General features: G+C 36.4%; 1 protein-coding gene across 1 annotated transcript; it reads left to right on the top strand.

Moving 5' to 3' along the window:
• Positions 1-218: 218 nt before the first annotated feature.
• On the top strand, positions 219-1112 carry LOC147549929 (uncharacterized). Its single transcript, XM_086669860.1, has one exon. The coding sequence runs from the start codon at positions 305-307 to the stop codon at positions 842-844; it is 540 nt and encodes a 179-aa protein (XP_086525986.1). The 5' UTR covers positions 219-304; the 3' UTR covers positions 845-1112.
• The last annotated feature ends 13100 nt before the right edge of the window (positions 1113-14212 follow it).

Below are 14212 nucleotides of genomic sequence, written 5' to 3'. Positions count from 1 at the left end.
CGCAAGCTAATTAACTCCAGGCGTCTTAAGTTAATTAGCTTAAAAGCAAGAACCCCGGAGACATAAATGAAAGGTCTTTTATGTAATTTGGCAACAACAAGTCTCATGTCCCTAATTAATTTGCTCCTTATGAGTACGGTCAGTAATTCCTATATAAACATATCCATCTCCCCATCTTCTCATCATTCAAAACTCCCATTAAAGAGATAGAGAGAGAGAGAGAGAGAAACAAACCAAAGTAGTACTAAATTTACGAAATCTAGAGAGAGAAAAGATCTAGAGAGAAAGAGAAAGAAATCTAGAAATGGGTAACAGTTTAAGATGTTGTTTGGCTTGTGTTCTTCCATGTGGAGCATTAGATGTAATAAGAATAGTTCATTTAAATGGTCATGTAGAAGAATTAACACGTCCAATTTCAGCTGGTGAAGTTTTAAAATCAAACCCTAATCATGTTATTACTAAACCAACTTCTCAAGGTGTTGTTCGTCGGATTTTAATATTATCTCCTGATTCTGAACTCAAAAGAGGTAATATTTATTTCTTAATTCCTTCTTCTTCATTACCAGAAAACAAACTCAGTAACAAGAAATCATTCAAGAATAAGAAGATCAAAACTACTAATTCATCTGTTTCTCCAACTACTACTAATTCAAATCCTTCTCCCCCACCACCAAAATCATCAACAACAACCCAAATTGAAGATAAAGTCTTAGATTGTGATAATTACTTATCTGATATTCTTTCCGAAAGGAAAATTAAGTCATCTTCGTCACGTCGACATCGCCGAAGTAGAGATCCAATGGTATGGAGACCACATCTTGATAGCATTCATGAAGATTTATAACATTTTCCTTTTGCCGGAATCTGATATCTCTCACCGGACAGTTAGTCGGAAAATGTATTATGGACATTTCACGGTTCAACTCATGTGGGTACGTGGGGTAACGTTTTTCTTTGCATGTGGTGGGTCATGTTGGTCTTGTGGATAAATTTGTACTTTTTTTCTTTTCTTTTTTTTCTCCAAATTAACTGCAAATTTAATGTAGCAGATTTGGATTGGCCTTGTATTTTAATAAATTTGGAATACAAGATGATAGATTTAAGTGGAAAAAGTAACTCTATATCTTCTTTTATCGTTTTATTTTAATTTATTCATAAGTTTATCAGTCTATCGATTTATGTTTTAGTTTTTGACATACGATGTATGTAACAGAGAAATGCATTCCGAATAAATAATAAGGCGGTACAAAGGAAGTAACAAACCTAAATTGGTATCGGACTTAGAAGCCTACAACAAACAAATATGAGATGTATTACAGATTTATATTTACATCCCAATTAACTTTATAATTTCGTAAAATATAATTTTAGATTAAATAATTGAAATAATTAAGTTTAAACCTTTTTTTAGTAAGACAAAAAATATTAAAACTTAATAGGTTGATCTATAAAAATATTTCTTATCATCTACGGCGGTACAACTGTGAAGCAGATTACTTTTAAATTAATAATGGTTTAAGCACGTATGAGGTTCATGAATGTAGTTGATTTTGTACGATTGCAAAAATTTAACATAATTTAATATATAGTTTTGTTGCTATTCGAATGTGGTTATGATATTTTAAGTTGGTAATCAAATGGTTTCGAGAGAGGGAATAAACGATTAATATGATAATAGGATGGTAATAAAATAAGGAATAAAATAATTTCTTAGATCTTGAGGTTAGTTGAAAATGGACAATTATGTGTGTAACTTTAGGAACTACTCCATCAGAACTACTCCATTAAATTTACATTAAACTCATAAATACACCATCAGAACTACTCCATTAAATTTACATTAAACTAAATCAAATTTCAACTTTAAATGATTGTATCATATAGTTTTGGTTTGTTTCTTAGAAAAGAAATATGTATAGTTTTGCTTTAAATATGAGAAACAACTAAAACTTATAATCGCATATATCGAATGAGCTGTAAGTATGATTGAGAGAGAGAGAGAGAAATTGAAAACACTTAAAAAATTAAAAATAAGGGTGGTTGAATCGAGGACAAAATTCCCAAACTCCCATCCAACCTAATTTTTATAATAACTAGTATTTTTATACTTTCAACAAAAAAAAAAAAAAAAAAAAAAAAACTAGTATTTTTATAAAAATTATTATATTGTTAATCTGAAATATACATATAAATCAAAATGTGAAGTCTCAAAACTAGACGTTCATTCATTCACCTTAAAAAAATTAGTTTGACCCCCACTTTGGTTCAACAATCTTATTTGCTTTCTAAGCTAACTTTTCTATTATTCAAATTTAATAGTTAAAATTTTCATTTAACCTTTTACCAATATTCTAAATTCTGTACTCTTTGTCGTCCACCTCCGACAAATTCTTTTTTCAATCTTCTTCTAACCTGACCACCACCACCATACCCCCTCGCTTTGTCTGTCATTGAAACCCGAAGGTTTCAGCGAGAGAGAGATAAAGAGAGAATGTGGTGGTGGTGGTCACTTCAAGAAGAAAAATTGAACAACAATTGTTGAAGTTCACCAATGATTTCCTAAGATTCACTCAGATGAGTTAGAAAAAAGAGGACAAGGAAAAGACTTTTTAAATAAGGTAAAAAGATTGACCGTTAAATTTGATTAACCAAATATGATTTTGGGACCAAATTGAAATATTGTACAATTGTGGAGGTCAAAATGTCTACACAAATTAGAGTTGTCTGATTTCCTCTTATATAAACATAAACTTTTGTATTACTACCATCACATGGATAAACACATCTCTCTGTCTCTCTTCCCAACCATTCACTTACTCCCACAAAGTAACAAAACTAGGTATTTGTGTAACTTCATGTAATACCATTACTTTAAGTCTATATATAGGAAGTAGGTTTATTTAATTTTTTTTTTTTCGATCATTTGGATTTAAGAGCTATTAATTGGTGAAGTTCTCTAAGATGTAAGCAAGTTTTGTTTTGAATCTATATGGGCTAGTCATTACATCAAATTATTTTTGGCTGGGCGCCTGAAGCTCATGAAATAGCCTCATCAATGTTACTCTTTTATGGATGTGGTCCAACTTTTCTTTCATAGCTATTAGCTCCATTTTTATCTGTGCTTCAACCTTTATTTTCATCAGAGGGAGAGTTTTTAAACAGAGGATGTTAGTAAGTTTATAAATGTTAGACACAAGAAATAATGTAGATGAGGGATCCCATACAAAATAAAATATTAAATCATAGAGCAGTGTGTATTATCAATTATTGTGTGGGATAAGGTGGGACAAAAAGAGTACCTCTACTTGATAATCATACATTCAAGTACAAGTATGGTTAGGTTAGTCAAATATGAGTTATGGGAGGAAAACATGGCCCCACTGTTTCCTGTCTCTCTCATGCATTTCCAAGTTCTAGTGGGGAGGAGAAGTGTTAGAAGAAAAATCTCCGGTGCCACTATCTCGTCAGAATTTAAACCACTGTGTCCAGACAAAATTTAGATAGGAAAATAGTTTTATTTTCTCTTTTATATTTTGAATGACCACATATCCTGACCTAAATTTGTCTGAGAGGTTTTTGTTAGTGTGATTTTGATGCACAGTTCAGTTTACTAGTCCGTATACTAAGTTGGTTAGAGTATCGAATCCTTTTTTCTTTTTTTGTTATCCTTAGAAGTTCATCTTATGTAATTGGGGCTGGTTGTGCTTATGTTTAGTTCCTGTTACCTCGAAGTTTATGGATTCATATACTGCAGTAGTTTAATTCCATGTTTTAACGTTATTAAAGTCGATGATATCCTTTGTATCCATATGCATGTTTTCCTTCTCTTTTTCTTTTGTTGCTCCCCATATAGCCTTAGTTAATCTCGTCTGTGTCTACCTTCCTCTACTTTGTCTGCATTTCGTGTTAATAACATCAGTTGTATTTAATTTATTATCATATCTCTGTTTGTATCTGATCTGAACTAATATATGTCTGATTTTATCTGTCTAGTTTCAACTTGTTCTTTTATCCTCTCGTTATTCGGCAGTTGGTTATAGGTGGGCCCTTAGACTTTTCTCTTTGGAGGCTTCCCTTCTGTTTCTCTCAACCCATTTAGTTTAAGGGGGGTCGGGCCTTAAGATCTCTGGCCTCCTCTGTTCTTTGTGGGTCTGATATTAGTTCAGGGTCATCACATGGCATCCACCATTAATACAAACTCTAGCCTCTCTCTCCTTAGCTGGAATGTTAGTGACACCTCCACCTTCGTAACAAAAAAACATCTCATTTACCTTATAAACCTAAAGCAACCAGACATAATCTTTTTATCGGAAACAAAAAACAAATCTTTCCACGTAGCTAAGCAAATACCTATAGGTAAGCGCTATGCCGGTCACTATGTGGAGCCCACAAATAAAGCGGGGGGCCTAGTTCTTTTCTGAAAACACCACATCAATCTGTCTATCATCTAGTCTAATTCTAACATCATTCACGTTCAGATCCCAGACGCTAATAACAATATTAAAACTTACATTACGGGTTTCTATGGTTGCCCGTATCACAAAAATAAACTACACCCCTGAAAGATGCTCAACGATCTGAACTTATATTGCAATCATCCTTGGATTGTTATTGGCGATCTTAATAGCATCCTTCACCTACAGGAGAAAAGTGGAGGTAGGGACAGAGGTAGGGACACTTCTGACTTGTCCCTCCAAAAAATCCTAGACATCATTTAGCATCCAGGGTTAATGGATCTTGGTTTCCAAGGTAACCCTTACACTTGGACAAACCGCCAATTCAATGGAAATCTCATCCAGGAAAGACTGGACAGAGCTCTGGTTAATTAAAACTGACACCAGTCCTTTCCCAACTATAATCTCACTCACTTGGATACTTGTGGCTCTAACCACAACCCGATCTTCCTCAACACAATTAATTTTAATCAACCAAAACCTAAACCATTTAAATGCATTAGAAAATGGATGTTACATCCTGACTGTCATGAATTCATAGCCAATAAATGGGCTCGCAACACCAACTCTCCTCATAACATCTAGAAAAACCTCTCCACCCTAAGAAAACACTTATCTAAGTGGAATAAGGAAGTGTTCGGAAACCTTGATAAACAAATCGGCAACACGATTGCAGCCATCCAAATCACATATAATAGTAATGAGCTTCTAAACCTCAATGTTCGTCTGGAAGAGCTATAGAAACAACAGGAGAGCTTGTGGAAAGAAAAATCGCGTGATAATTTCATCAAGCTAGGAGACAAGAACACCAAATACTTTCATTCCCAAGCCATCCAGAGAAATCGTAACAATCGTATCCTAGCTATCAAAGACTCGAATTGTGAGTGGCAAGATGACATCAAAGAGATCTTTGACATATTAATTCACCTACTCACTATTAACACCACTTCCAATAGTAACAGATCTTCCACTATCTCTAATCTTTTCAATCCTGTTATCATTGCCACTCAGAATGAGGAAATGTCAGCCATTCTTGATAGGGTTGAGATTGAGCTCGCGCTTCAATGGCTGAAAAAGGATGCGGCCTCAGGCCCGGATGGTTACCCCCTTTTTTCTTCCAATCTAACTGGGACACAGTGAATCTGGATATATACCTCTTAGTCCACAATTTCTTTCTAACAACTGAACTTCAACTAATCACACCCACATCTGCCTCATCCCAGAACAGTTGTTCCTCAAACTCCGACGGACTATCGGCCAATTAGTTTACTCAATACTACTTACAAGATCATTACAAAAATGTTGACGGAGAGATTAAAGATCAATCTCAACCCCATCATTTCTCCTTTCCAAGCAGCATATGTCCAGGGTAGACAAATATCAGGCAACATCATCATGGGACAGGAAATAATTCAATCTTTCAAAAAGATGAAAGGTGAAAAAGGTTATTTTGTTCTCAAGCTGGACATGTCGAAAGCTTATGATAGAATCGAATGGTCTTTCTTGGTAGATATCATGCAGAGACTTGGGTTCTCGGGTCACTGGATCAAAATGATATTCACCTGCACTTCTACCTCTTCTATCGCAGTTCTGATCAATGGCCACCCGGGATCGAAATTTCATCCTTCCAGAGGCACAAGGCAAGGAGATCCCCTTTGCCCATTCCTGTTCACCCTTGTTATGGAAGGGCTTAGCCGACTTCTAGCTTCAAATCCTGAGCACGATAAATTTTTAGGCTTCCCCACCAATAATCCTAATCTCACCATCACTCATTTGCTCTTCGCAGATGACTGCATCATCTTCGAAAAAAACTCGCTTGATAACGTTCATAATATCAAAACCATCCTTAATTTATTCAGCTCTACATCTGGTCAAACCATAAACTACGCGAAATCGAATATATTATACTCTAAAAACTCTCACCCTAAATTCAAGAGAATAATCATGAGAACTCTCAAAGTCAAATATGCTTCCACCTCGGAGAAATACCTGGGGGCTCAGTTGTTCATCGGGGCGCAGAAAACCAAGGTGTTCGATAACATCCTAGATCAAATCAAACAAAAACTGCCCAAATGGAACCACTCATTCCTCTCTCAAGCTGGTCGCACAGTAGTGATCTCTGCTGTCGCTGCAGCCGTTCTCCGATACCAGATGCAATGCTTTGCCATCCCTAAGGCATATGCAAACGCATAACGACCTTACAGAAGTCCTTTTGGTGGGGAAAGTCCAAAGGCATTTGCACCAAAGCTTGGTCGTACATCTGCCTTCCAAAGAAGTTGGGAGGGCTAGGAATTCATCATCCTAACCTAGACAACACAACCCTCCTCAGTAAATTAGCATGGCGTCTCAAGTCTGACCCAGAAGCTATCTGGGTCAAATTCCTAAAGGCTAAGTACTTTCAAAATTCTGACACTCCAGGTCCGGCAAAATCTCATCACTCGTGGAACTGGAAGGTCATTAGGAAACATTATGATCTCATCGACAACCTAATCACCTGGGAAGTCCACACAGGAGAGAACATCAACATCTGGAAGGATAAGTGGATCCCAGGAATGGATAACCCCGTTCAGAACGATTCCAACTCAACCTTGGTCAAAGTAGCGCAGCTTATAGACAATAATAAATGGGATGAAGATACTCTTAGACAAAATTTCAATGAATCCACCTGCAATCTCATTAGAGCAATTCCGATTCAAAGCAATAACACAGATACAATGAAATAGAATCTAACTCAATCCGAAAACCATTCCGTCAGATCGATGTACCAACATCCTAGTTCTAGTCAAAACGAGTCTCTACCTCAGGATATCAACTGGAATTTCATCTGGTCGATCCCCACGATCCCGCGCATTCAACTTTTTATCTGGAAAATTTGCACAAAAGCCCTCCCAGTTTGTGATAGTATAGGTAAGTATATAGGTAACGTATTTAACTGCCCCAATTGCACGAAAATTGAAACTATCGAGCATGCACTCTTAAACTGCCCTCTAGCTAAATGCATTTGGTTCCACTTTAATATTATATCTACTAATATTACATAGTTATCAAATTGGATTCTATATTGGCAGTCCACTTAACTTAGTTGCACAATAGATAATATTCACTTTGTTACTATTTTATGACATATGTGGAAAACGAGATGTGATCACTGCTTTCAGCAATCTTTATATAATTTTCAAACCATTATCAATTGCATAATGACTTTCCTTAAGATCACTAAAACTCAACTCAATACGTCGTCGGTAAATATAGCCAAATGGCAACCTCCCTCTCCCCCTTTGATAAAAATTAATGTTAATGCTTCATTTGTTAATGATGTTAAGAAAATTGATACCCGTATGATAGTGCACAATTCACAATCCAAATTTATGTGTGCGAAGGTGGGCACGACTCGTGCCAAAAACAACGAAGAGAGTGAAGCCATTGTTATTCTAAATAGTCTCTTATGGGCAAAGGAAACTAATCATACTCAGATTATTGTGGAAAGTGATAATATAAACTTGTTTCGTCATCTTAATAATCCTAGGCATCAGGTCCAATAGCAGTCGATGGTTCATATTAGACAAATTAAAGACATCAAAAGAGAACTCTAGAATGTCCGATTCAACCACATCAGAAGAAATCTCAATACTCAGGCAGACAAACTTGCAAAGTGGCCTCGTAGAAAAGATAGATCTAAAGTTTGGAAATGTATTCCTTACTTTCTGTTAAATTTGTATTGTAATGCTACTCTGTTGCCTTAGTCTCAATATGTATATCTTTTAACAACAAAAAGAAAAAATATGTCTGAGATATTGGTAGTTAGAGTATCAATCTTAGTGTTTAAATCTTTAGTGTAAAAGCATACAATACTAAAGAAGTAAACTCAACTACCAATTAGACTTGAGAGTAAGGTAAAAAACCTTTAATTTTTTGGCTATTTCTTGAATGATCCCCTCCATTTCTGATCAATTTCTCATTTGATCTCTTCATTTTCGCAAAATACGAGTTTGGTCTCCTTTTAGTCTTTATTACCTACATTTTAAGTAAGTCTTAAAATAAGTATTTCACCGTTCACCCCCTAAAGTATGACGAACTTCTTATGTGGCTCTCTAAAGTACGGAGAAACCTTGAGACGACTGATTTTTAAAATAATATATTTATTTGATTGTTAGGTCAGAGATAATTCAATTTTCACACTTATTTTTTATTTTGTCTTCTTACCCTAAATAATTTCTCTCTGCATCCTCATCTCCATCTTAAATTTCTAGAAAGTATTTTTGTGAAATTTCTTTAAATCTATGTCTCTTTCATTCCATGACTAATAAAGATAAATTTAGATGAAGATCAATAAAATATAAAGATAAAAAACCCAAAAAAAACTTAAAAATCCATTTTCGTGGAAGGATCTAATCTGTTAACGTAGTTTTGCAGGAGGGATGAGAAACCCCTCCCACAAATAAATATTTTCGTGGGAGAAGTGGTGTGAAAACATCCCATTTAGACAGATCCTTGCCTGCCACGCATAAGAGGGTACATGACTCGCTAGCCAGTGGCATGGCGACACCTAGAAAAATTTGTTTGAAACTAATGAGCTAATGACCAACACTTGCCAGATATCTTGGATGCTCTACTAAGAAGGTGAATCGAAGATAAATTAGTAAAGCACGCCTTTTTCTCCGGATAAAGTATGAATTACCTAATTTGAATTACTGATAGTATAATTTTTTTCCAGATTTAGTTCTTGTACTCCTTAACATCTCTGCATTTTACTAAGGAGAGGAGACACGTGATGAGCCGAATAATGGTCATTGTTGACCAGTCATAGAAGTCAGATGATTGACCTAGGCGCCAATGCGCCATGTGCCTGATACCTGAATACGCACAAACAATACCTTGACTAAACTAAAAGAAACGTGGGCGAGAGGAAAAAAACTCTGCTGCCAGAGCCTTGACTTCGGAGGTCGACACGAGTGTTTTAGGCACCTTGATTTTAGTCGTGACTTAAAGGGAAATAGAAGGGTGATCCGAGTCAGCTTAGTTCCGCCTAAGAGAAACGACAGTTAGCGGATGGCTAGATAGCGGTGAATATTCGCATGCCTTAAGCCAATGATTCACCATCACCATTCAAGCCTATATAAACATCACATGTTTGTCCGGAAAAAAGATTTAATCCCCACCCTCTGGTTATTTGACTTTCAACCAGTAACACTGAATTGACATGAGCGTCAGAGTGTCTTTGTACATAACCCCCACCCCACCTACCCATCTTCATCGGTGGCACGGAGAACAGTAACTCGAAGGTTCAAGGAAGATTTTCATGACGATTTCCGGAAATCCACTTCTGACATCATCAAATGTCAGGTATACTTCTACCTTTGAGTTGACATTAATTTCTCATGATATCCTTTTGACTTGTTATGTCCATTAAGTTATCTAGCGCTTAAAGCGTCTACTTTTGAGTCGATTAGGCCTAGAAGTTGATTTCTGAATTTCCTCTTATGTTTGGAAATAAACTTTAACTTCCCCACCATTAGCAACAAGTTTGTGTTTTAATTGTTGAATCTATCATCTTTTCGGTTAACACCTAAAGCATGAAATTTCGCTTTTACTTATTTTAGTCTGTTAGGTGTTTAGGTTTAGCTCTGAACTTTAAATTGCCAATCGGAAAATAACCCCCCAAAAAAAAAACTAAACCCAATTTGCCCGAAAGAGATTGGGAGGCATTTGGGTACCGAGCTTCACTTAATTATCTGTTTATATGTCCCCTTGTTAATGTTTTACACAATTTGGGGTCACATTAATGTATATCCCTATTAATGTGTCTCCCTTAGAAAATAATTATTGTTTGAATTACTTTAATTGTTTCTTACTTAATTACTGTCAAGTAGACCAGGTAAAACTGAATAGGCTGCTTAAGCAAATACTTTTAACCCCCTCTGGAGTAACAATACATTTCAATGAGTGTTTAATTTCTAACCTAGTAGTGTTTTACTCAAATTTGACTATCTTTTAGGAAACATGGGTGGTTAATTAGGTTAATGGGGTTGTGCTCCTATGCATGGTAAAACCAGTCATACTTAACAGACACAATATTAACAATTAGTTTGCTGGTTTTATATGTACAAATTGAATTGAACTTGACTAGCTTTTAGGAAACATGCATTGGTTAATTAATGAAGTTTATTTGCTCTTAATTTGATGCATGGTAAAACGAAACAGACTAAATTAAGCATCAAATTAGTTAACAAATTTAAGCAACACATTTTCTTTTTAATATGGGCTACAATCTACGTTAGTCATTATATGACACTGATACATCATCAAGGTGTGATATATAAGCACAATAACCGCCTAAGTTAAACTAGGAATGAAATAGGTCTAAAGTCCCACAACATGATAAAGAGGCCTAAAGTCCGACAAACTCATTATTTATACTTTTAATAACTTAAATTGTCGACACTTGCTTGACCAAGTGGTTGAAAGTGTTGATATAAGCTCCAAAACCCCGAAGGTCCCAGATTCGATTCCCAGAGGAGGTGGAATCCATGGTTTATTGAACTTGGATTATTTAAAAGATTTAAATAATGTAATAACAATAACTATGGATTCCACCTCCTTTGAGAATCGAACTTAAAACCTCCAAAGTTTTGGAGTTTATGTCAACACATCAACCACTTAGGCAAACAAGTGATGGCAAATTTAAGCAACACTTGAGAGGACATTGTGTTGTTCCTCTCGTTATGGTCTGAGTTCACTTTAACTCTGTTTTGTCTTGATTAAGCTAGAGTCTTGGTTGAAGTAGGGAACTTCTTTTCTCTAAGTTATAGGAAGATAAACGATAAGCGGATACCGACTTTTTCAGTAATTCTTTCTTTCGGATTAACCGAAATAGACAAAGGATAATGGAGTCGAGGCGAGAATAAATTCTCTTTTCTTAAGATATTTTACACCCCCGTACCAGTACAAACGTTAGGGTGTATGCCTTCGGGATACACCGACTATCCTTCCAGAATTTTAAGATGGTACTTCTAAATTCTGAAAGCGGGCGAACCTTCGTAAATAATATGAGTTCTTGGACTATGCGATTGGATATTCTAGACGCTTTAAGATTATAACTTCACTCAAAACTTCTTTCTTCCTTTTTCTAGATATACTAGAATACTTCCCAATCAGATTTATATTCAAGACACACCTGTATACTGATTGTTAGAAGAGAAGAGAATGACTTGGATCTTCTAGACGCTTTATGATTATAACTTCACCCAAAACTTCTTTCTTCTTTTTTTTTAGATATACTAGAATACTTCCCAATCAGATTTATATTACAGATACACCAGAATACTGATTGTTAGAAGAGAATACAAGAAGAGAATGAATTGATGAAAAATGAAGTGGGTTTGGGTTGATAGGAATTGAATGGGTACATGTGTCTTTTGGGTTATAAGGACACAACTGTTCGGAACTAGGGACTAATCTTGAAGTATAACTGAATATTAAAGTTTGTTGTAATCTGGACCATTGGATTTCTCTCAAAAACTCAGAGCAAACGCCCACCGTTGGATGGTGTTTGTTAAGTCCCGAATGCTGCCCAACAAATGATGGAATGAGACGTTGGATTTAAAGATTGGACTTATTCCACCCTTATACCGACGCTGGTGGGACGCGGACCGTTGGATCTCGCGGATCCGACGTTTCGAGTTGTTGCCCGAATCTGTCCCGATGATCTTCGCGTGAAGCCGTTAGATATGGTCCCATCGCTCGGAGTGAACGCGAGCCGTCCAGATCTGGACGTGCTCGCTTCGCTCAATTGGTCCTCAAACCGACTTGTCCATTTTGATGCTTTAGTCCCTAACTTAACCGAACTACGTGCAAACTTCAAACTTGAATTTCTCATTCATCCAAAATCAGATTCGAGATATTCTTGGCTCTAAGTTTAAGAGCTCGATGAGACGAACGCAATGGTGCATTTTGTTTCTGAGTTTGACGAGTCAGGTCGAGCCAAAATCGGCTCCGGTTCCAACACATTGTCCACTTGAATAGATGCATTTTATGTTTAATATTAATCAAACTTACTGTCAGTTGACTTGTCGTTAGCATCTACACTGGGTCAATCAAACTCTAAGTGTCACTCATTTTAAATGTTTTTGTGATTTTTTTCAACGGGATTAGATACTCCACCATTATGTGGAAGTATATGGTACAGAGACATTCTAAAACTTAGTGTCTTCTTGAGTTTTCTAAATGTCACCTCATCACATTCTCAAATTTAAACTAATATAAAACTTTTATTTTTAACTATTTTGTTCCTATTAAATTTACGAATGTCATGGGTGTCAAATAGAGTTATTTTAGAGATATCCATTAGAGAAGAAGAGAGGGATACTTTCTTTGAAGCTTGAAGGTCGCCATTGGTCGGGCAACAACCTTCAATGGTGAAGACGATGAAGTGGCGAGAGAGATTAAGTGGAGGAGAGAGGTGATGATTTGGAAGTATATAGTATAGATACTCCACGATTATGTGAAAGTATATATTATAGAGACATTCTAAAACTTAAGTGTCTTCTTGAGTATTCTAAGTGGCACCTCGTCACATTCTAAAATTTAAAGTAATAGAAAACTTTTATTATTAACTATTTTGTTCCTATTAAATTTAAGAATTTCATGGGTCTCGAATAAAGTTATTTTAGAGATCTCTATTATAGAAGAAGAAAGAGATAACACTTTTTTTTATGTTTGAAGGTCGCCGGCCAGGAAATTGGCCGGTCAGCGACCTTCGGCGGTGAAGACGATGAGGTGGCGAGAGAGATGAAGTAGAGGAAAGAGGTGATAAAATGGAAGAGAGAGGGAGAGATGAGGTGGCATTTTTTTAAAAAAAATTTAGAATTAATTCTATTTTGGCTCCCAAAGGTAGTTCCGGGAAAAAATTGAAACTGTTTTTGGGCCTTGGAGCCAAATCGAACAGTCGGATACTTATAAAAAAAGGTGAATCGGTCACAAATTAGGGGCCAAAACGGAATTAACCCCTCTCTTATTGACTTGATTTCGAGATATTTTTAGTCAAATATAAAAAAGAACTAAAGGCTTAATGTTTGCCCTCACGGGACATGGTGAAAGAACTCTAATTATAAATGAAAATACTATTCGTACAACCCAATTACTGTTGGAAATATGGGGTAGATCAATGGAACTGTCGGATAGAAAACAACTGATTCACTGTGTCGTGGTAAGGAGGCCACTGCCTTGAAAGTGATTTCGGAGTAACCGGGGTGCTAATTACTTGATTCCGATCACTCCCCAAGGATTGACCACAGCTTACTTCCTCTGTCTGCACTAACAGAGATAGTAATGGAGATAACAGAACTCGAAAGCTTGAACAGTCAGAGAGAGGAAGATAGCCGAAATTGAGTTGTGTATTTCTCTCTTGATTTCGGCCGGTATATATAGCCTCTGAGAAAACCCTAACCGCCTAGGAAACGTGGTAGAGAAGTTAAGGGAGTTGGAGATAAACTCGGAAACTGATTAACCCTACGAAATCAGTTAGAGATATACTCAAATACTGATTAGGTTAATCCTGCCGACTTAGTCAAAATCCGAGTTTGAGTAAAACTACTCTTCGTGGCAAAAGAGTCTTTTCACTATAAGCTCCCAAGCACCCAAGCACCCAAACACCCGAGCACCCAAGCACCCGAGCACCCAAGCACCCAAGCACCCAAGCACCCGAGCACCCAAGCACCCAAGCACCAAAGCACCCAAGCACCCAAGCACCCGAGCACCCG

This window comes from Eschscholzia californica, unplaced genomic scaffold (assembly GCF_041429995.1).
Source record: "Eschscholzia californica isolate CP2 unplaced genomic scaffold, dmEscCali1.0.p SCAF_3, whole genome shotgun sequence".
Lineage (NCBI taxonomy): Eukaryota > Viridiplantae > Streptophyta > Magnoliopsida > Ranunculales > Papaveraceae > Eschscholzia > Eschscholzia californica.
The sequence above is the reverse complement of the archived record's forward strand: the minus strand, read 5'-3'. Positions and strand labels throughout refer to the sequence as shown.